The sequence below is a fragment of the Ursus maritimus genome, unplaced genomic scaffold, assembly GCF_017311325.1.
Source record: "Ursus maritimus isolate PB19 unplaced genomic scaffold, ASM1731132v1 scaffold_7, whole genome shotgun sequence".
In the NCBI taxonomy this organism is placed as follows: domain Eukaryota; kingdom Metazoa; phylum Chordata; class Mammalia; order Carnivora; family Ursidae; genus Ursus; species Ursus maritimus.
Genome location: NW_024426885.1, coordinates 80,601,179 through 80,626,525, shown reverse-complemented (window position 1 = coordinate 80,626,525; position 25,347 = coordinate 80,601,179). Strand labels below are relative to the sequence as shown.

Genomic DNA, 25,347 nt, shown 5'->3' with positions numbered 1-25,347 from the left:
AACCCTTATGCACTGTTTGTGGGAATGTAAACCATGCAGCCATTTTAGTATGCAATACGGAAGTTCCTCAAAATATTAAAAATAGAACTATCATATGAGCCAGCAATTCCACTTCTGGGTATCTATCTGAAGAAAATGAAAACACTAACCTGTAAAGATATAAGCACATTTGTTCACTGCAGTATTATATAAACAAGGAAAGAAAGAAAGAAAAAACATATAACTATATATTAACCTACACACATAATGCATACTATATGTATTTTATAGATGTGTGTACATTATCTCATATATAATTTACATATATGTGTGTGTATATATAATATATACATATAGTGTATGTGTGTGGATTATTATTCAGCCATAAAAATTAATGAAATCTTGCTATTTGGGGAAAACATAGATGGACCTTGAAGACATTATGCAAACTGATACAAGTTAGACAGAGGAAGGAAATATCATAATGATCTCAATTACATGTAGAATCTGAAAAATGCAAAACACAACACAATGATCTGATAGATACAGGGAACACACTGGTGGCTGCCAGAGGTGTGGGTTTGGGGGTGGCCGAACTAAGTAAAGGGAGTCAAATGGTACCAACTTCCAGATATAAAAAAATAAATCATGGGATGTAAATGTACAACATGGTGACTATAGTTAATACTATACTGCATATTTAAAAATTGCTAAGAAGTGGATCTCAAAAGCTCTCATCACATACAAAAAAACCTGCAACTATGTATGGTGACAGATGTTAGCCAGATTTATTGGTATGATCATTTTACAATAGATGCAAATATTGAATCAATATGTTGTACACCGAAAACTAGTATAAGTCAATGACACCTCAATTTAAAGAAAGAAAAAGAAAAGAGATACAAATAAATGTCTCCAGTGAAAAGAAAACAATACAGTAAAACTATCTGCCTAACTTAAAAAAAAAGTCTTTAGGAAGACTTATAAAGGAACATTTTGTTTTGTTTTGTTTAAATTACTAGGTCACAGGGGCGCCTGGGTGGCACAGCGGTTACGCGTCTGCCTTCGGCTCAGGGCGTGATCCTGGCGTTGTGGGATCAAGCCCCACATCGGGCTCCTCTGCTATGAGCCTGCTTCTTCCTCTCCCACTCCCCCTGCTTGTGTTCCCTCTCTCGCTGGCTGTCTCTATCTCTGTCGAATAAATAAATAAAATCGGTAAAAAAAAGAATTACTAGGTCACATTGGTAATTACAGCCACTTCTACAGCATGGTACCATTTGCACTCCAGCAACATTATTAAAATTGGTAGAGTCACAAAATGCTCCCAATATTTATAAATTATAAACTTTCCTCTCGGATATTCTGCATGTAATGGTCAAAGATCACACAGAGACAACTCCTCCAATCCCACCTCCATATTCTTTCTTCCCTGCCTCAAAGCATGAGGGGTTCAGCTGAACATGACATACAGAGTACAGATTCATGACTGCGTAAGATGGCATAACAGATCATAGCTGGTAAGATACACACTCTATTCATACGAAAACTGTACTACACTCTTTAATTACATGTTCTCCAAGTAGCTGTCTTGGAACAGAATTTGGTTTTAATGAATACACAGCAATTAAGCAGACAGAAAATAGCTTTAAACTGCAATATTAGTTCAATTCAAGTATGTTTGTTGAATACTTGGTGTATGACTGGTTTATAAAGGTGATGGACATAAATTCCCTGCTCTCAAGAACTCAACAATCTAGAATTCAACTAACAAATCTGAGTCTCATATTTTAGCATGCATATGATGGTTTCAACCACCCCCTCCCCCCAAAAAGAAAATCAATTAATAGCCCATGTAGATAGGAAAAAACAGGACACTGCCTGATCATCTCAATACACACAGAAAACGTGTTGGACAAAATCTAAGACCCTCTCTTGATAAAAACAATCAGGAAACTAGAAACAGAAGTAAAGGCCCTCAATCATTTAAAAGACCTCTATGAAAAGCCCACAGGTAACAACACAATGAATGGTGCAAAATGGAATGCTTTCCCTCTAAGATCAAGAACAAGACAAGAATCTACTCTCACCACTCATACAGATAGTTCTAGCCAGGAAAAGAAAATACAGGTTGGAAAAAAAGAAATAAAATTATCTGTATTGAACACTAGATCTGAAACTAATAATGTACTATATGTTGGCTAACTGAATTTAAAAAAAAATAAAAACTACCTGTAGTTGCAGTTCACACAATCTTGTACATAGAACTTAAAGAATCCACTAAAATACTACTAAAACTAATAAATGAATTCAACAAGGTTACAGGGTACAAGATGAACATATAGAAATTAATTGTATGGATGCATGGGTGGGCATCCAACTCGCTTTCAGCTCAGGTCATGATCTCCAGGTCCTGGGCTCGAGCCCTGTGTCCGGCTCCAAGTTCAGCACAGTCTGCTTGTCCCTTTCACTCTGCTCCTTCCCCTCCATGTGCACACACGCTCTCTCTCAAATAAATAATCTTTAAAAAAAATTAATTGTATTTCCATATGCTAACAATAAACAATCTGCAAATGAAATTAAGAAAATAATTCTACTTACAAAAAAATAAAATACATAAAAAAATAAAATACTTATGATAATCTTAGGTAAGGAGATACAAAGCGTATAGTCTGAAAACCACAAAACAAAGCTAACATGTAAACATACCCATCATGTTCATGAATCGTAAGACTTAATATTGTGAAGATGGCAATACATGCCAAAGTGATACCTAAATTCAACATACTCCCTGTCCAAATCCCAGCTGCCTCTGGAGAAATTAACTAGCTGAACCAAACACTCCTGTGAAAACTGAAGGAACAGAAAAAAAAAAAATCAAAACAATCTTGAAAAAGCAGCAAAAAGTTGGGAGATTCACACTTCACAATTTCAAAATCTGCTACAAAGCTATAGGAATTGGGGTGTCTGGGTGTCTCAGTCAGTTAAGTTTCTGCCTTTGGCTCGGATCATGAACTCAGGGTCCTGGGATCGAGTCCTGCATCAGGCTCCCTGCTCAGCGGGGAGCCGGCTTCTCCCTCTCTCTCTGCTGATCCTCCCCCCAGCTCATATTCTCTCTAGCTCTCTCTTTCAAATAAATAAATAAAAATCTTTTAAAAACCTACAAAGCTATAATAATCAAGACTGGCAACATGGTACTGGCATAAGGACAAACCTATAGATCTATGCAAGTAAACTGAGAATCCAGAAATAAATCTGAATATTTATGTCCCGTTCATTTTCAATAAAGATGCAAAGACAATTCAATGGAAAAAAAAAAACACCTTTTCAACATCTGATGCTGGAGGCAATTGGGTATCTACATGCAAAACAATTAAAATAAACCTTTTTCTCACACCATACACAAAAATGGTAACAGATGTAAATGTAATAGCTAAAAGAAAATACAGAAGTGAATCTCTGTGTCCTTAGGACAGACAGCCCTTTTAGATACAATACCAAAACCAAAAGTGACAAAAGATAGAATAAATTGTACTTCATGAAACAAAAAACTCTTTTGCTGCAGAGCACACAGCCAAGATAGTAAAATGACAACCCAGAAATGGGAGAAAATATTTGCCAACTATATACCTAATTAGAGACTGAGATACAGAATTCATAAAGAACTCTTACAACCCAGTGATAAAAAGACAACTATAACTAAAATATTAACAAGGCAAAGGACTTTTGAATATTAAGCTTGTATCTTGCAACCTTGCTATAACAACTTTTTGTGGTAGGAGTATGCTACTCCTCTAGGATTCTTAGACAATCAAATCTCTGCAAAAAAAAAAAAAAAAAAGGACTTTTATTTCTTCCTTTGTCATCTGTATACCTTTTATATTCCTGTTTTATTGCATTGCCTGGGATTTCTAGTCAGATGTCAAATAAGAGTGGTAAAACTGGACATCCTTAACTTGTGCCTGACCTTAGGAAGAAAGTATCCAGTTTCTCTTTATTATATATGAGACTAACAGATTTTTGGTTAGATGTTTATCAAGTTGAGGAAATTCTCTATTCCTAGTTCGCAGAGTTTTAATCATGAATGGGTGTTAGATTCTGTCAAATGCTGCTTCTGCATCAATTGATAGGATCATATAATTTTTCTTTCTGCAGCCCACTGCTGGGATGGATTGTATTAATTGATTTGAACATTGAATGAGCCTTGCATGTTCAGAATCAATCCTACTTGGCCATGGTATATAATGCTTTTTATACATGGTTGGATTTTATTTGGATTTTTGCATCTATATTCATAAGAAATATTTGGCATTTTTCTTTCTTTTAAAGTCACCATCTCCTTTTGAGATTAAAAAAAAAAAAGAGTAAGAGTTCCCTCTACTACAAATCATCCTAAGGAATCTACACGCTACTACAGGTAATGTATGAATTCACACAAGCTGCAGGCTACAACATAACCACCCAAAAATCATGTTTCTGCACACCTACAATAAACAACCTGAAAGGAAATTAATAAAGCAATTCTATGCATAATAGCATCTTTGTTAGCCTACGGTGGATTGCACTGATCAGTTTTTGAATGTTGAACCACTCCTGCATACCTGGAATATATCCCACTTGGTTGTGGTGTAGGATTCTTTTTATACAGGCCGGTTTCTATTGGCTAATATTTAGTTAAGGAATTTTGCTAGTAAATTTATGGGAGATATAGGTCTATATATTTGTTATGGTTTCCTGTACTGTCATTGTATGGTTTTGGTATTAGGATAACAAAAAACCCTGTTAGGAAGTGTTCCCTCCTATTTTTCTGGAGGACATTGTGTAAGATCACTGTTAATTCCTCCTTAAATGTTTACATGTTTGGTAGTCTTCTATGGTGAAAACATCCTTAAGAGATTTTATCTCTTTATTTTAAATTAAATTTAATTCAAATTATCTATGTCATCTATGATAATCCACAGAACCTTTAAATTATCCATGTCATCTTGAGTTTTGGTAACTTGGAATTTCTAAAGAATCGATCCATCTCTTCTCAACTGTCTAATTAAGAGCATAATGTTTAAATTATCCTCCCGTTAATGAATGCAAAAGTGATATCCCCCATTTATTTCCTAATATTGGTGGTTTGTCTTCTGTGTGTGTATTAAAGATTGCTAGGTTTATAAATTTTACTGATTTTTTCCTAAGAACTGGCTTTGTGTTTCAGTAGGTTTCTCTATTGTTTTTGTATTTTCAACTTCATTGATTTCTGCTTTTTTATTTTCTTTCTCCTACTTGCTGTGGATTTACTTTGCTCCTTTGCAGTCTCGTAAGGTAGAAAATTAATTTAAGATTTGAGAACTTTCATCTTATTCAGTGTTAGCATTTAGTCCTATAAACTTCCCACTGCTTTGGCTGCCTCCCACATAAACTGGTATATTTCTTCATTCTGTTCTATGTATTTTTAAAATTTCCTTTGAGCCTTCTTTGATTCATGCTTTACTTACATGTGTCTTGTTTAATTCTGAAGGGTTTGGATATTTTTCTATTGACTTTCTATTACTGATTCACCGTTTCATTTCCTTGTGCTCAGAGAACATGGCACAGTTTCAGCTCTGCTAAATTTACTAAGGTCTGTTTATGGCCCAGGATATGTTGTATCTTACTGAATGCTCCATCGGCACTTGAGAAGAAAGCATATCCTGCTGTTTTTAATGGTATTCTACAAATGTTCATTCAATCCTGCTGGTTGATGGTGCTGTTCAGTTCTTCTGTATCTGTTGCTAATTTACATCTGCTATCTAGAAGTTCTATCAATTGCTGAGAGTAAGGTGCTGAATTCCCCAAATAGAACTGAAAATTTGTTTATTTCTCCTTAAGGTTCAATCAGTTTTGATTTGTATACTATGAAGTTCTTTCTATTTGGTGGGGTCACATTTTGCGAGTCTTTTTCCTTAGAACACTGCTTTTTCTCTAATAATTCCCTTTGCCCTCCAGACTACTTCATCCGATATTAATGGAGTCAGTCTTGTTTTTGTTTTCATTAATGTTTGCATGGTGTATCTTTTTCTATTCCCCATCAACCTCACTATGTAGTACTTGAAGTGAATTTCTTTGTAGATAACATATTTCTGCCTCATGTTTTTTGTTTTATCCAGTCTGCCAGTCTACACCTCAACTGGTGTATTTGGATCATTTACACTTACAGTAGACAATTGCTATGTCAGGGTTTAACTCCGCTGTGTTATTTGCTGTTGTTTTCTCAGTTTCTCAATCATCTGTCCCTAACTTATTTCCTTACTGGTTACTTGAACATCTTTTTAAAGACTCCATCTTCATTTACTTACAGCATTTCTACGTGTACACGTCGTATAGTTTTTAGTGGTTGTTCTAGGTATTCGAGTCCATTTCTAGGTAAAATGCACACATATATATTATTACAGTCTTCCTGGATCAACATTTTACCACTTCAAGGGAAATGTAATACTTTAATTCCAATTAAGACCCTGTATTCTCACTTGTAAATGTACCATCTCCTCCACATGTAGAGCATCAAATCATATGACATTCCAAATTTTGCTTCAACGATCAAATATGATTTTAGAAACTCCTGTGAAGGAAACTCCATTACATTTACCCTTATTTTTTGCCACTTCTAATGTTCTTTCTTTTTTGAAGTTTCAAGCTTTCTTGTGTTATTTCCTTTCTATTTAAAGAAACTCCTCTAGCCGTTTTTAAAAGATAAGTTTACTAACGACATTTTCCTCTTTGTTTTCCTTTCTATACCTTCAGTTGTCCTTCTTTCATGAGTATATTTTCACAAGCCACAGGAGTTCTGTTTGAAAGTTCTTTTCTTTCAGTACTTGGAAGAAAATGCATTATTTCCTTCTAGCCTCCATGGTTTCAGATGACAAATCCACTATTATTTCCAAAGGAAATGAGTTGTTTCTGACTAATTTTTTCTTTTGTTTTCAGAAATTTAATCATGACATGCCATTAGTATGGATATCTCTGGATTTATCTTACTTAGTGTTCACTCAGATTCTTCAATGAGTACTTTTATGTCTTTTGCCAAATTTGGGAAATTTTCAATCATTATTCCTTTAAATATTTCAAGTGCCACCCTCTCTTCCCTTTCTGTTAATCTGATGAAAGAAACGTTATTTCTTTTTTTTTTAAAGATTTTATTTATTTATTTGAGACAGAGAGAGATAAGGTGTGAGTGCGCATGGGGGGGTGCAGAAGGAGAAGCAGGCTCCCCACTGAGCAGGGAGCCCAATGTGGCGTTTGATCCCAATGACCCGAAGGCAGACTCTTAACCAACTGAGTCACCCAGGCGCCCCAATACAAATGTTAGTTCTTTAGTTATTTCAAATACAGAGAAAATCCAGCCTCTTCTCATTACCTCCATGCCACCCCAATTTTGATTAAATGACCATAATCACCCTTCAGGATGACCAGGGTCCTCTAGTGAACTCTCTAAGTGCTTACATTCTTCCCAATACTTTATCTATAGAGGTGAGAAAGATCTTATAAACATAAACCAGATGTTGCTTGTTTACCAAAATATACTAGTAAGAATAAAATTAAAATCTTTGGTAAGATTGATGACATTCATCTTTTGGACTATAGCTGCCTGACATCATTTCCTGCCCCACTTCCCATCAATCATTCCCCTTTGGCTATTGTGACTATTTCTGCTATTTCCCAAGAAACACCAAGCACATTCCCGCTCATTGACTTAGCAGTTGCTATTACCCCTGCTGAGAAGAGGCAGGATCCTCACAGCCCACACAATCATGTCATTCATATTCTCCTCTAATGGTGATCTCCTTAAAGTTTCCCCTGACAACTCTTCTTGGAGTAGCATAGTCAGCTTAACTCTGCTCTAATTTCTAGGATAATTTTTATCACTACAGAGCTTTAATACACAAGTGTCTGATTTTAGTGCTACCTTTTTAATTTATATTTGATATATAACTGTATAAATCTACAGTGTAGAACCTGTTAATCTGATACATTTATATGCTGTATAACTGCCATTGTACCAATAATTAGCACCCCTATTATGTTACACAATTACCATTTCTTATTAGTGACTGGAATAATTCAGTTCTAGTGTCTCAGCAAGTTTGATTATTATAATACAATACTGTCTATATTCATTATGTGATATATTAGATCTCTAGGGCCTATTTACTACTCATTACACTTTTATACCCTTAGAAGACATCTCTCCTTTCCCACCATCCCCCCTCCACCCCCAGTAACCGCCACATTACTCACTTTTAAAACAAGTTTGGCTTTTCTAGATTCCAGACACAAGTGACACCATATGGTATTTGCCTTTCTCTGTTAGACTTACCTCACTTAGCATAATGTGCTCAAGGTTCATCCATTTCACAAGTGGCAGAATGTCCTTTCTCACAGCTGAATAATATTCTATATTTACACATACCTATTTTCTTTAGCTAGTCATCCACTGATGGGCACTTAGCTTGTCTCCATATCTGGCTACTGTGAATCATGCTGTGGTAAACATCAGCGTGCATATTCTCTCTTTGATAGCCTGTTTTTTATTTCCTTTGGGTGTCTTCCCAAGTGGAACTGCTGGATCATAGGATAGCTCTATATTTTACTTTTTGAGGAGTCTCTGTATCGTTTTCCATAGTAATTGAACCAATTCACATCACCACCAACAGTGCCCAAGGGTTCCCTTTTCTCCACATCCTTGTCAACACTTGTTATCTCCTGTCTTCTTGGTGCTAGCCATTCTAAATGGTGTGACGTGTGGTTTTGATTTGCACTTCCCTGATGATTAGCAATGCTGACCATCTTTTCATATATTTGTTGGCCACTACAGCTACTTGTATAAACTCACTGACACTTATTTATTTCACTACTATAGCATTTAGACAATAACAAGTACTCAAAAATTACTTGAGTTAAAAAATGAGCATATGAAAGAATGCCCAATGACGGCAGGAATGCAGAGCAGTGGAAGTAAGGTAGGCAACTGAAACTGCTTCGAGAAACAGAGGAGTGAAGAAAAACAACAGTAAAGATGAGGTAGGTGAAGACTGGTCTGTTGACAGATGTAAGAATGGTTAATACTCAAAAAGTGAAATCAAAAAAGAACATTTTTTGTAAGAGTGGTATCTGGAGATTTGGTTCAAAAACCAGTATTCCCAGTCACTTCCAAGGATTAAGCCTTCTAAAGAGATATTCTTGAAGAAACATCTCAAAGTTGTCAACCTCTGGATTAATCATGGGAAAATAATAAATCCGCTGATGTTCATCTGTGCATATCCATTAACTCACCTGGGAAGCTCCAGCTTGGGAATTCTTCCTCCAATATCCATGGCTCCTCTCCTTGCTCTAGCCTGAAGATCACCTCTGGTTTGGTAACACAATACCCTGGCAAAGCAAAACAATTTATGATTCAGACCAGAAGGCCTAGACTGCAGGGCCTCTGAAAGAGGAGCAGGCTACTGGAGCTGCTCGAGGAAGATGCTATGGAACATTTCACAGGAGAGCTAAATGCAAACATCTTCCTGGTGCCCAAAAGAGATCAATCAACACGGATTCCTGAGTTCTGATACTAAAAATCATTAAATTCTACAGTGTCTATATGCTTCATAACTCAAAGAATTAAAACATGCTATTTAGAATTACAGAAAAACAGACCTTACCCACTGAGACAAGGTGGCTATAGTTCTCCAGCATCACATCTCTGTACAGGGACCTCTGCGCAGGGTCCAGGTGCTGCCACTCCTCCTGGGTGAAGCCCACAGTCACATCATCAAATGATACTGATCCCTGGAATTTCTGTTCAATCTGAAATGTTCAGAATTGGGTCACATGGAAAAAGCGGTACGGGAACCAGTCCTTACCATGATTACCAAAATGGTTTGCAAAACATTTGTTTGGCTTTCTACTTTGAGAGAAGATGAGAAATTGTAACAGAAATATGATACCATTGCCTTAAGGTATTATTCATGTAGAAAATTATCAAATCCCACAATGTACCTTGAACCACTCTAGTTCTTAGAAATGCTAAGATTAATAAAATTATTCTTGTATCCAAGTAGCATAAAATCTGATAAGAAAACATGCAGTAGTATGTTATAATTGCTAAGGTGAAAGTACACAGTAGACAGACAAAAATAAATGTGGAACAAAATTAGTTCTATTTTAAGCTTCGCTGAAGAAGAACAGCTGATGGAGAAACAGTAATTCCGTGCTCTTCATGAACACAATGCATGGTACAGGCAAAGGCAGGGCTCCTCTGACACATTCGGGAAATGAACAGAGGGCAAACAGCACAGAAAACACTGAGAATACACAGCCTGGAGGTGCCTGGGTGGCTCAATTGTGAAGCACCTGCCTTCGGCTCAGGTCATGATTCCAGCGTTCTGGGATCTCTGGGATTGAGCCCCGCATCGGGCTCCCTGCTCAGTGGGAAAGCCTGCTTCTCCCTCTCCCACTCCCCCTGCTTATGGTCCCCCTCTCGCTGTCTCTCTGTCAAATAAATAAATGAAATCTTTAAAAAAAAGAAAAGAATACACCCTGGAGCTGTGATGACAGAAAGGGCCATGAAGAAGTCATGGAATGGATTATGAGTAATTTTAGACCAAGTCTCCAAAGTATGTGATCACTTCCCACCTTAAAGGGTATTTTTGAGTACTAGAGAAGCTTATATTTACGAATTATAGAAATAAACTATCAATATATTTTGTGACAAATTTTAATTTTTTCCCTCAATTTTGAAAAGTAAAAAGACAGCTTAATATTTTATCAAACTGCAATACATATATTCTAGGTTCTAAGTCTTCATTTCAGAGACCATAATTAGGACGTGTAGAAAATGAGAAGGGAAGATTTTGGAACTGTTACACTTGAAATACCTATAGAACATATAGAAGATACCAAATGGATGATCTGGGATATCATCTACAGTGCGTGCCTCTACTTTAGGGCTCACTGTTTCAAAGAAAGGGGAGCCAAAGAAGAGATCAGAGTATACTTTAAAATTATGTGACCAGGTTTTTATTTATAGAACCAATTCTCTCAAAAAAGGAAAGAGAAAGCTAAAGGACAAAAACCACCACTTACATAAGCTACTATAGCAAAAGCTGTGAAGCAAATAGGGAATTGATAAAAGGACAGAGAGTGCCAGAACATGGTAACCAATCATTGGCAGAAAGAAGTTTCCTCAGGGTACATGCCCAAACAGCTGTATAAACACAAGTATTACAAAATAAGCAAGGAAAAAAATTGGATTCTATATTTTAACAAGATGTATCTTAAATGTGAAACATAATACTGTAGGTCTAGAATGAAAATAAAGATTTGACAAACATTAATAATAACTTGGTAGTGTTTGACGTCACCAACAATGAATCAGAAAGAAGGCTCTCAGAGAAGTAAGAGACTGAAAATAATCAAGAATGCAAGGTGAGGAAAAATCACCTTCTTTCTCTGGGTAACAGAGAAAGAACAGGCCACGAAGGAATTTCCTGAAGGTGGAAATAAAAATAAGAATGAATAGTTTTAAAAATTAAGAGATGATGATAAGATCATCTCTGTATATACACAAAAGCATGATTAAAAAAAAAAACAACAAAACTCTTGGCAAACTAGAAAGGAATTTCCTCAGTATGGATTTTTACATATACATACAGGAAGTATTACACTTAATGGTGAAATTTAGGAGGTGTTCAGTTTAGGGGCACCTGGGTGGCTCAGTTGGTTAAGCATCTGACTCTTGACTTTGGCTCATGTCATGATCTCACGGTCGTGACATCAAGCCCCGCATCAGGCTCAACGCTGAACAGGGAGTCTGCTGGAGCTTCTCTTTTTCCCTTTCCCTCTGCCTCTCCCCGACTTTTGTACACACACACACACACGTGTAGTTTCTCTCTAAAAGAAAAAATTAAGGAAGGACACATGCAGAAGAATTCTGACCTCCATGTATGAAAAAATCTTATTCTGACTCCTGGTTTTAGCTTAATAATATCCTTGAGATTTCTTTAGATAAACAATTTGTCACTGTCAACTCTTTGTGATTATTGTAATTTTTGCTGAAGTATAAATATATACAAAAGGAACACACGAGTGTACTTTGCCGTACAAACAGCTCAATGTATTTTCACACAGTGAACACAGCCATCAAACCAGCATTCACGTCAAGAAATAAAACATTACCTGAAACTAAGAAGCTCCTTCATACCCCTATCTAGTGCCTACCACCTGCCCCCAACCTAACTCTCCCATGACAACCACAATGACATACACACTGGGATGTCCGAAACGAAAAAGTCAGAAAATACCAAACGGAGATACTGGCAAAAATATGAAACAACTGGAACATTCATACCTTGCCAGTGGGAGTATAAGTAAGTCTATATACTTTGGGAAAATATTAGGGAATTTCTACTAAAGCTATATGTATTAATTCCTCTCCTAGTTATATATCCAACGTGAATGAGTGATTTGTCAACCAAACGGCCTACAGGAAATGTTCACAGCAGTTTTGTTTATTAGCCAAAATCTGGAGACAGTCCAAAAGTCCATCAACAGAATGGAGAAATAAAACTGTAGTACAATTATATAGAATACATAATAGCATTAAAACTCAGCAAAATTGATGAATCTCACACATACTATACTGACTGGAAGCCAGATATACAAGCAAAACTAATTAATGATAACAGATGTCAGAGTCAAATGAACTTGAAGTTCCAGGGAACCTTCTAGGATACTGGGTGGTCATTACATGGGGGGGTGTATGTGTGTGCACACACATGCATGCATATACACACACACATAAAAATTCATCAAGCTTGACATTTAAGTTATATGCAGCTTACCTCAGGGAACTGACATAAAAAATTACTTTTTGGAACTTATAAAGCATGTTAGTTCTTGGCATAAAACTGACGATACACTGTTCACAAAACTAACAGACTAAAACAAAAGATTCTGAAATACCACAGCAAAACCAAGGCACTTGTTTGGAAGTGATGTGGAAATGGAGTATTGTTCTGGCATTCTTTTCTAGCTTGGATGAAAGAGAAGAAATGGACAATCAAAAGATCCTGATGATAAAACATTACTCAACAAAGACACGTTAACAGACAAATACAGACTCTATTGTAACAGTAATGTCTTCATAATCAAAACTAGAAAGCACTAATCTAGCAAATCAGGAAAAAAAGAAAATAAATTTGACCAGCAGTGCAAAGAGTAAAGAAACTGAATTTATGACAAAAACTATAACAAAGTGGAACACACAAAATACTGAAGATGTTATACTAGGATATACAGTAAACAAAATTGTAAAACAAAAAACCTGAACTATAAGATGGCATACGAATGTGCTAAATTTCTTACCAATGACCAACATAATTGATTTGAAAACAAAACCTGTCACAGGTTATTTGCAAGATCAAGAAAATTTGAAAACAAAATAATGGCCAAATATCAAATACACTACAAAAAATATATATGCAAAATAGGGGCACCTGGGTGGCTCAGTCACTCAACCACCTGCCTTGGGCTCAGGTCATGGTCTCAGAGTCCTGAGATCCAGTCCCGCATTGGGCTCCCTGCTCAGCGGGATGTCTGCTTCCACCTCTCCCTCTGCCCCTCCCACTGCTCATGTTCTCTCTCTCTCTCATCTGAATAAATAGAAAATTAAAAAAAAATGTATAAGCAAAATAAAAGCTGGTTTGGCTTAATTCACAGCAGATAAGGTAACACTGAGGGCTAAAAGAATGAAATAAGCAAAGATGATTCTTCGAGAAAAGAAATCATTCATTTACCATTTTTTGGCACCAAATACCAGAAAAGCCAATCACTTAAAGAAAATACAACTATAAATACGAAGATACTTTAAGACACAGTCACGTATCTATGAAAATACAGGCGATACACTCACATCTCCATGAAATATATTGTTTTCCTAAAGAGAATATTATATGAAATCCCAAAATAAACATGCTTTGGGTCAGAGTATTAAGGAACTACCAAAATGGATTTAGAAAAAGGTAGAAAATCAGTGTAAAGATCAACAACCAGAAATAGGATTTAAAAATATTTAAAAATCAACTGAAGGTCTTAAAGATCTACCATGGAAAAAAAAACAATTTCACATGTTTTCAGGATTAAAAGTCTAGCCAACATTAAGTGACAACCTATGTAATTTATTTTTTATTAAAATATTTTATTTATTAAAAGATTTTATTTATTTATTTTAGAGGGAAAGAGCACACAAGCAGGGGGAGGGGCAGAGGGAGAGGGAGAAGCAGGCTCCCCGCTGAGCAGACAGCCCAATGCAGGACTCAATCCCAGGACCCTGAGATCATGACCTGAGCCAAGGCAGAAGCTTAACCAACTGAGTCACCCAGGAGCCCCAACAACCTATGTAATTTAAACAACCCATACCATAAAAAAAATTTGTGAACTGTTATAAACTTAGTAACAAAATACTGTTCAAAAACAGTTCCTATTTAATTTTCATACAAATATTCTCAAATAAAACACTGGCAAACTCAATTCACAACAGTCTATTAAAAGTAATTCAGAAAAGAAAAAAAAAAAGCAATTCAGCATGTCCATTCAGAACACTCCAGGTTCCGAACAGGTTCAGAAAAGCAGATTATTTTGTTTACAGTATATACTCCAAACATTTAAAACAGTCGATGAAAGGTGTTCAAAAAATATTTGCTAAATGAATGGCCTAGTATATTTTTTCCAAAAATTCAAGCTTAAGACACAGGGTGCTCCAAATATTGGAATTATCTGACAGATTTAACAACGATGATTAAAATGATACAGAAAAAGACTTGTTGAGTCACCATGTTGTACACCTGAAACTAATGTAACATTGTGTGTCAACTATATATATATTTTTTAAAGATTTCATTTATTTATTTGACAGAGAGAGACAGCCAGCGAGAGAGGGAACACAAGCAGGGGGAGTGGGAGAGGAAGAAGCAGGCTCTTAGCAGAGGAGCCTGACGTGGGGCTCGATCCCAGAACGCTGGGATCACGTCCTGAGGCGAAGGCAGACGCTTAATGACTGCGCCACCCAGGCGCCCCTGTGTGTCAACTATACTTTAAATTAAAAAAAAAAATGATAAAGGGGAAGGTCAGACTGAGAGTTTCAACAAGAGAACTAAAAACTATGAGAAAGACTGCATATAAGTGGCAAACCTTAAAAGCAACCAGAGAGAAATGAAACATTACCTTCAAAGGAGAAAATGCCCTCCCAAACTGCGATATATGTATACTTTTCAGATTCACATAGACCTTCTGTACTTAAATTGACTACAGTCTGGGACACAAAGAAGATATCGACAATTTCGAAGATTTGATATCATATAGAGAACATTTTTTTTGCAGTGTTTAACATAACAATCAGTAAGAAAAAGATTAACTAGAAAATTTCACAATGTTTACAGATTTAGAGATATATTTCTTATTGTATTTAAGAGATATATTTCTAAATAGAGATTAGAGAATCTTTTTTTAAATTTATTTTATTATTTGAGAGAGGGAGTGCACCCATGTGCATGCAAGTGGGGTAGGGAGGGGCAGAGGGAGAGAGAATCTCAAGCAGGCTCCCTGCTGAGCATGGAGCCCAACGCGCAGCTCAATCCCACAACCCAGAGACCATGACCTGAGCCAAGACCATGACCTGAGTCAAAACCAAGAGTCGGACACTTAACCAACTGAGCCACACACGTACCCCTAGGTTAGAGAATAGCTTTCAAGTGAACTATCAAAAATATGACATACCAAAACCTGTGAGACACAGCTAAGAAGTTATGCTTAGAAAAAACCAAATCCTTAATAGTATATATTAGAAAAGAGTTTTAAAAGATTAGTATCTACCTTTTTTTAAAGCAAAAGAGCAAGTCACAGCTAATATATGTACAAAGACATGCTGCAGATCAGATATTAAAGAATTTAAAAAATCTACATACAGTAGAAAGAGAGAGGACAAAACCAAGTCTGTGCCTTGACAATTCTATGGCAAAACTGATCAAGTTATAAAGAAGAAAGGCTCACTCACCAATATCTGGCATGAAGAAAAGAACATCCCTTTACAGGTCCTGTGGTCTATGAAAATATAGTGAAGAAATTATGGGCCAATACATTTGAAAACTTGGGAAAAAAGGTCACTTTCAAAGAAAAAAACCACTTATCAAAACTTATTTAAGAAAAAAGAAAACATAGGGGCACCTGGGTGGCTCAGTCGGTTGAGTGTCCGACTCTTGATCTTGGCTCAAGTCTCAATCTCAGGGTCGTGAGTTCGAGCCCTATATTGGGCTCCACTTTGGAAGTGGAGCCTACAAAAGACAGAGAGAGAGAGAGAGAGAGAGAGAGAAAGAAAGAAAGAAAGAAAGGGAAAGAAAAAATCTAATGCCACATGTCTATTAAGGAAATTGCATCTATAATTTAAAATCTTCCCATGGGGGTGCCTGGCTGGCTCAGTCGATGGAACGTGTGACTCTCAATCTCAAGGCTGTGAGTTGGAGCCCCATGTTGGGCACAGAGCTTCCTTATTGAGAGAGACAGAGAGAAAGAAATCTTCCCATGAAGGAAACTCCAAGCACAGATGACCTCATATACGAATGAATACCTAAGAAGTAGCAACAAAATAAAACAAAATCTTGTAGAGAAAGCAAGAGAAAATATTCAGAATTCATGTTATGAATTCAACATATCTTTGATACTAAATACTAAATCCTAACAAGAACATATTGTCCCTCCCCCCCAAAAAATCTTACTGGTCGATCTCGCTCATGATGGACACAAATATAAAAATCCAAAACAAGTATTATCAAGCTAAAGGCAGGAATATATAGAAAGTATACCATGCCCCAGTTAGGTTTCTTTCAGGAATATCTAGTAAGTTTTACATTTTAAAATTAATGTAATTCACCAACTGAGAAAATAGAGGAGATAAATCATATGAGGATTTCAATAGATGTCCAAAACCATTTAATAAAATTTAACAGGCACTCATGAAAACATGACAAACTTTAGATAAGAAGGAACAGAATGATAAGAAATAAGGGGAGCCTGGATGGCACAGTCAGTTAAGCAGCCAACTCCTGGTTTCGACTCAGGTCATGGTCTCAGTGTTGTAGGATGATGTCCCTGTCGGGCTCTGCGCTCAGCAGGGAGTCTGCTTGAGATTCTCTCCATTTCTTTCTGCCCTTCCCGCTCATGTTCTCTCCTTCTCTCAAATAAATAAAATAAATCTTAAAAAAAAAAGAAAAAAGTGAACACCAGGGACACTGTGCAGGTGGCCGGCACCACGAAGATCTAGACTTCAGAGCGCGTCTTTGACCACCTGTCGGAAACTGTTACAACAGCTGCAATGAAGAAATATCCAAACCCTCTGGACCCAAACGTGGTTGGAGGTGATGTACTGGACAGACTGGACAGATCACTCGGGAAAGCTGCACAGCCAAACACTCCTAAGCACACAGTGGGGACTGCCTTCCATTGTGAAATCTCGTATTTGTGCAGCAAGAACTAAAACATATGCACAAGATCATTCTGTAGTTGATCCTGCAGAGAAAACGATGGAACTTAAATCTACTAAAACTTCTCTTCCAATATGATTTCAGTAGTTAGTATAGAAACCACACCCTCAGGACCCAGAAAAAACCGTTTTGACACAAGAAGCCATAATCACGGTGAAGGAGTCAGTCTCAGCAGTTACCTTGAAGGATTCACAGCAAGTACAATATCTTCAAATGCCAATAAAGGCAGAGAAACAGTGGAATGGGTAATACATCAATTAAATGCTGATTGAAGACTTGGCAGCCTCGGCGAGAGGGAGCATGAGGACACTGATGGTGGCAGCAGCATTTGTAAGAGAAATGAGGATAAAAGCTGGTACAGGACACCTGCTTCCCACATCTCTGCAAGCTGGCAATATACTTGTTATTTAAAAAACAAAAATATATTTTAGGGGCGCCTGGGTGGCTCAGTGTTAAGTCGTTAATCTTCTGCCTTCAGCTCAGGGCGTGATCCCAGAGTTCTGGGATTGAGCCCCGCATCAGGCTCCCTGCTCAGCGGGAAGCCTGCTTCTCCCTCTTCCACTCCTCCTGCTGTGTGTTCCCTCTCTCGCCGCCCGTCTCTTCATCAAATAAATAAATAAGATTTTTAAAAAATTATATATATATACATACATATATTAGGTAGAATTTTTTTAATAAGCTGATGACTTTTAATCAAAACAAAGAGGTGCAGGGTTTCTAAGCAAAAGGGATCATCTGAAAGTAGTATTGTTTGAAATGACCATCTAATTTATGAGGATTCTAGTATTCATGTGAAAATTTAACAATTTCTGAAAAGTACTTGGAAATCATATTGGCATATGAAATCTCCTTCAAGGTAGAATTTTAAGGCTTTCATGCATTAGAACTCTACGTGGCTTTGGACTAACCCCAGAACAAAGCTAAGCCACCTAAATACATAAAATTACCCTGCTATGGTAAACTGCAAGAGCTTGCATGAGGAAATGCTAGATATTTATTTATTTATTTAGGTATTTATGTATTTATTTATTTATTTTTCTTCTGATGTATAATCTTTTAATTTTTATTTTTTATTAACCTATAATGTATTATTTGTTTCAGGGATAGAAGTCTGTGATTCACCAGTCTTACACAATTCACAGCACTCACCATAACACATACCCTCCCCAACATATGTCATCCAGCCACCCCATCCCTTCCACCCCCCCTCTACTCCAGCAGAGAGAATGCTTTTTAAAAGGAGAAATTAGGGGTGGCTCAGTTGTTAAGCGTCTGCCTTCAGCTCAGGGTGTGATCCCGGGGTCCCAGGATCAAGACCCTCATTGGGCTCTGTGCTCTGCTGGGAGCCTGCTTCTTCCTCTCCTGCTCCCCCTGCTGTGTTCCCTCTCTCACTGCCTGTCTCTCTCTCTGTCAAATAAATAAATAAAATCTTTAAAAAATAAACTAATTAATTAATTAATTAAAAGGAAAAATTATAGGGGTGCCTGGGTGGCTCAGGTGGTTAGGCATCTGCCTTTGGCTAGGGTCGTGATCTCAGGGTCCTGGGATCAAACCCCACATTGGGCTTCCTGCTCAGCAGGGAGTCTGCTTCTCCCTCTGCCCTTCCCCCTGCTGAGGTGTATGTACTCTCTCTCTCTCTCTCCCCCTCAAATAAATAAAATCTTTAAAAAAAGGAAAAATTATATAGTTTCAAAGACATTAATTGGTATAAAATAACTTGCTCTGCTATACACTACCATTAAAAACCACAGTCTTTTGTTTGGTACTTAAATGACATTTTTGGAGTGAAAATTATCACTAAAGTAATACATAACTCCAACCAACAACAAAAAAGGATTTTATTGTATTAAAGAGTACGTTATTAATTTGCTACAGTTTTGTAACTTAGAAAAGGTATTACCTTCCTTGGATTTGTATTTCATGTCTTAGCATGCTGTAACATGGGCTTGTGACGTTCCCTGAAAAAATAAAGTCAACCCGGAATTTTGCAGCACTTCAAACTTAGAAAGAACACCTATTCACATCTTTTAGCATTTCACATCTAACTTATAAATTGCCAGGTGTCAAAACCATGGTTCTGTAATTGCTATAGCATAACATGTCTGATTATTTGGATATAGTTACTTTTTGAAGTAATTGTGACCATAAAACATTTTTTTTTTACATAAAGAGTTGAATGTCATTTGAAATTACTCAAACGATGTCTTTCTGAAGCAGAAACCCTAGGTACTTAGTGTTTTTAATAATATGGTGCAACTGCAGGGGGTTGGGAGGTGGGGAAGAAAAAGAGTGATAATGAGAAAAAAAAGCATTGATCTAAACTAAGCACTACATGAATTGCTTTGGAGCTTTTATTTATGGGAAATCCTTACTTTGGCTGCAATCTGAAAAACAATCCAGTAAATGTATTTTGTTTCAAATTTTGTAGCAAGCAATTATCAACCAGTTAATACCCTTGATACCTGTAATTGTTACATACAGAGTATTTTAGTTAAAAGGTAATTAGCTCCTGCCTGGATTCTGTAATGCTTAACGTGATAAACTCATCAGGTTCCCTGTAAAAGAAACCAGTTAATATATGCACATAACCACAGAAAGAGTATACCAAACTATTTAAAAATTAGTATTTTTCTACTTAAAATATTGTTTAGCTTAAGACTTCTTAGGATATTGGTAAAACCAAGTTAAATCCAATGAGGTTTTTGGGTTTTTTTTAAGATTTACTTATTTTAGAGAGAGAGAGAGCGAGCACACAAGCGGGAGGTGCACAGGGAGAGGGAGAGAAAAATCTCAAGCCGACTCTGCACTGAGCATGGAGCCCAGTGTGGGGCTCAATCCACAATCCACCCGAAACCAAGAGTCAGACACCTAACTGACGGCACAACCTAGGCGCCCTCCAATAAGGTTTCTGATTATTTTTTGCAACTGAAGGTGGTTTTTACAATTGAAATAATATTTCAGGGGCGCCTGGGTGGCACAGCAGTTAAGCGTCTGCCTTCAGCTCAGGGAGTGATCTCAGTGTTCTGGGATCGAGCCCCACATCAGGCTCTTCCGCTATGAGCCTGCTTCTTCCTCTCCCACTCCCCCTGCTTGTGTTCCCTCTCTCGCTGGCTGTCTCTGTCTCTGTCGAATAAATAAATAAAATCTTTAAAAAAAAAAAAAAGAAAAAGAAATAATATTTCAGCTAAACAAAACATTGCTAAACATTGATATTTGATAAAAAGTTGCCTTCTGTAATTTCCATAAATTATACTTATTCTGAAAAACGTGCAGCGCCCTAATGATAAAAAGATTTCTAAACAAACAAAAGTAAATATCAAATCCATTAAAACAAGCATAAATGTGAAAGCCGTAACAATACACATTTTAAAAGTAACAGAGGAGATTACCTATGTGGACTCAGAGTAGGAAAATTAATTTTAAACAGGACACATATGACACCAACTTTAACAAATTTAATAAACTAATCTAAGGATCTGGAAAGTTTTCCTTGTAAAGAGCCAGACAGCAAATGTTTCAGGCCTTGAGCGCCAGATGGTCTCCATCATTTCACTGCTCAACTCCACCACTGAAGCCACAGATTATACACAAATGAATCACCAGCGAGGTAACAGGTAGAGACTATGAGAGGAGCACAAGGGGGGCTTTAGAAGTGCTGCCAGTGTTTGTTCTGACCTGTGTATTAGTCATGTGGGCATTAGATTTGTAGTAATTCACTGGACTCTAGACTTAAGATTTGTGGATTTTTTAATAATCTGCTATATAAATAAAAATAAGATTTTTTAAAAAATAAGATACATTTTAGGTTAGTGATCGAAAGCAGCATCAGAAAGGAGTCTGAAACCTGTGTAGAAAAAAAAGCACCACATGCTGATACTTAGATTTTGCAGCTAAAGTAGTAGTAGAGGGAAACTATATCCTTACACAGGCATGATAAAAAGCTTTACAATAAACTCATCTTCAACAAAAAGTTACAAAAAAACAGCCTATAACCAAAGACAGCTGAAGGAAGGAATAAAGGTAAAAGCAGAAGTTAATAAAAATAACAGTGAAGGGGGGCCTGGGTGCTGCAGTCAGTTAGGCATCTGACTCTTGATTTCGGCTCAGGTGATGATCTCAGGGTTGTGAAATCAATAACCACATCAGCCTCCACGCTCAGCGTGGAATCTGCTTACGATACGTTCTCCCTCTCCCTCTGCCCTGCTCCCTGTGCACACTCATGCTCATGCTCTCTACCTCTCTCTCTTAAATCTTTTTTTAAAAAGGGAGAAAAAAAAACCAGTGAACACCAATAAAACCAAAAGCTGCTTTCATGAAGAATAAAATATTATCTGTGATAAAATTTAGTCCAAAAAATTAGAAAAACCATTAGGAATAAAAAGGAACAAATTAAACATTTTTATTTTTTTGCAAATTTTTATTTAAATTCCAGTTAGTTAACATAGAGCACAATACTGGTTTCAGGAGTAGAATCCAGTGATTCATCACTTGCATACAACACCCAGTGCTCATCACAAGTGCCCTCTTTAATACCATCACCCACATAGTCCATCCCCACCCACCTCCCTCCATCAACTCTCAGTTTGTTCTGTCTTTAAGAGTCTCTTATGCTTGTTCCCCTCTCTTCTTCCCCCCTCCCATAAATTCATCTGTTTTGTTTCTTAACAAATCATTCTTAAAATGATTAAGAATACTATAGACAAGTTTATGGAAAAAAATATGACAGACAGAATTACGGTGATCATCCAAAGAGTAACACTTTTTGACTAAGTGGGGCTTGTTTTAGAACACAAAGATTAGTTATTAAGAAATGTGGAAAAGTAATTCAATAGATCTAAAAAAATTATATCATCATTCCCATGAAATGTTTAGAAAGTATTTGGAAAAATTAAACTCTAAATTTCAATAAAGTAAGACTCAAAAGATACTTTGTGAACATGACAAAATCTAGCTCAGTCCAAAGCCAGCAGCACGCATAATGGAGAAGAAACACGGCAGGCATTCCCACTCGCACATATTGTTTTTTTTTTTTTTTTAAAGATTTTATTTATTTATTCGACAGAGATAGAGACAGCCAGTGAGAGAGGGAACACAAGCAGGGGGAGTGGGAGAGGAAGAAGCAGGCTCATAGAGGAGGAGCCTGATGTGGGGCTCGATCCCAGAACACCGGGATCACGCCCTGAGCCGAAAGCAGACGCTTAACCACTGCCCACTCGCACATATTGTTAGTCCTTTCCTTGTGCTGCTTATTTTTTATAGATGGACAAATATAAAATCAGATCCTTTCATCACATTATACTAAAAAAATTCTGGATTAAGGTACTAAATATTAAAGAAAAGTCTTATTAGAAAAAAGACAGAATCTAGAAAAATTCAGTAGGCTCCTGGGGTCAGGAAAACAAGAATAAAAAATAGAAGACGCAAAATGGTTGTATCACAATGTAAAACTTTCAGAATTATATTACATTAAAAGACAAAGCATTTGGACAGAAGATAATTAGTAATAATTACAACAAAAGATTACCATTTAAAATATATAGGGAATTCTTAAACTCAGTAGGCTGAAACAACTTAAAAAGCCATAGATTTATGAAAGTTGAATAAACTCAACAATGAGAAAAATGGAAATTAAACAGTGTTTTTCATCCTTTAGTGTAAAAATAATTTTTATATCTGGAGAGGAGGGAGGAAAAGTAGTCTTCTAATGAAAAAGTTCACCCAGAAAAATTAGAAATCCTCTTACCCTGTAACTCAAAAATACTAACCACTGGACTCTAGAGCAGTAATTTTAAACGTAATGTGTATCACCATCATAGGCACCTTGTTAAAAACATGGATTGCTGGGCCTCACCCCCAAAATTTCTCTTCCAGTAGGTTTGGGAGGGTACATAAAAATCTGTTTCAAGGTGATGCTGCCATTTCTGGCCAAAGAATCTTAACTTTGAGAAGCACTGCTCTAGAGTCTGGAGATATACTTGCATCCATGCAGAGAGAACAAGGATATTCACAGCAGTATTTATATTAATGAAAAATGGAAATTACCTAAATGCTTACCAATAAAATACAGTATTTAAAATATAGTGCACCCATACAGTGGGAAAAATAGAGCATTACAAGGGATAAACTACATATAGATCAATCTCAAATTATTGGTGAACTGAGGGGGAAAATGTCCATCATATATACATGAAGATAACTTATACATTTTTAGAAGTATTCAAAACAATGAACAGTACTGTTCAACTCTCTACCTATCTTTTCAATGTCTATGTCGAGATAAGATGATAATGCTAGTAGACAAAAGATGAAAAACCGGAACTGAACTACAGGGCACAATGAGGACGACTCCACTAAGGAGCCATCAGAAGAGTGGTATCAGAAGAGGACAAAGACGACTTGCCCCGTGAGCTGCCAGGAGAGTAGCAGTTCTTCAAGGAAAGCAATTACAATTAAATCATTGGCCACCTTTACCTGCATAGATCCCAAAAAGCAGAGGGGAAAGACCAAGACCGAATTCTATGGGATGAATTTGAAGCGCAGACACATTTACCAGAGAATGTTAACTCTGAACCGTCTACTGTGCAACTTATATACACAACCTCGCTAAAGTCGTTACGGAGAGTTTTTGTAACAGGCGTACAGGCCATTCATTCCTCTGAACATACCAGCTTTCACAGCAGAACCAAACAAGACCATTATAAAAATTAACTACTTGAACTATCTCTTGGACCCTATTACTCTCAGTGAGGAACGGTTTTAGGCACTCATTTCAGGGCTGTCACCAGAAGGTTATCCACTATGTGTCCCTATGTTAAGACCAAAAAAGATACCTTCCAAGAAGTCTTTGTGTTTAAAAAAACCACTGTAAAATGAAGTGGGGAATGAACAAATAACTCACCTGGGATTTGTTCATTTTCTGGTGTCTTGGAAGAATGTAGACAACTCTAAAGATGTGCTGTGTTACAAGAAGAGGAATGGGGTCATGGAAGATCTGGCGTGCTTGGCGGCTCCCGAATCTTCCTGCCCTACAAAACTACACACGCCCAATAGTCAGGAAGAATGTCAGGACCTCCGACCTTCAGAAGGGATGGCAGATGTTCAAACACCACCCATCTAACAGGACTCTGATATAATCATGTAGTAGCTCCTGGGCATAACATTTTTCCTAGGTAAATGTAAATATTTGCTCCCTGAGGATTTAACAGCTTAAACTTCCCTTGATGCTCATGAAAAATGTTTAAATAAAAAAAACTGGTTTAAACAAAACAATACAACCAGTGAAGTAACATCAACCCTTCACCAAAACTGTAGTAAAAATACTCCCGACTAATCTGCTCATGAATTTTCCTACTGTTACTAAACCTCTGGTTAGTATACAGAAAGCTATATACTGTATACAGTATACAGAAAGCTATAAAAAGCGGTGCTTTAAGGAAAGGTCTACGTTTCAATTTCTGTATCTTTGTTAGCATTTCTCAAAAGGATCTTTTTAATAGTCATTTGCTTTTCCTTGCGTGGAAAAGCAGGCAGTTCTCTCTTGTGAGTCAGGAGACATGACTTTTAGTCTTCGCCACTAACAAACTGTGATTCTGAACAAGTCACTAACCTCCAAGAGGGGAAATTTTTTTTTCTATTAAATACGACAAAAACAGAATTCTTGAAGATCCTTCCTGAATGCCAGGACAAGTCAGGACTGAGTAACAGCGCACATCAGGATGCAGTGATGGGCACAGCAGGTGAGCAGCGCAGACTCCAGGAAAAATAAAGGGAGAACCAAGGGAACCAGTCTCCCCGGGGCGGGACGGGGGGGGGGGGGGGGGGGGGGGGG

At 37.0% G+C, this 25,347-nt stretch overlaps 1 protein-coding gene and 1 pseudogene across 1 annotated transcript in view; one reads left to right on the top strand and one right to left on the bottom strand.

The window, feature by feature from the left end:
- LOC103661951 (zinc finger protein 33B) overlaps positions 1-25,347 on the bottom strand; it is a 52,256-nt gene that overhangs the window by 25,984 nt on the left and 925 nt on the right. Inside the window, 4 exon segments of the mRNA XM_008689631.2 lie at positions 9,277-9,372; positions 9,648-9,792; positions 16,037-16,042; positions 24,418-24,552. Of these exon segments, the coding sequence (XP_008687853.1) occupies positions 9,277-9,372; positions 9,648-9,792; positions 16,037-16,042; positions 24,418-24,432 (262 nt within the window). The 5' untranslated portion in view covers positions 24,433-24,552.
- Positions 16,093-17,905, top strand: LOC103661965 (annotated as a pseudogene).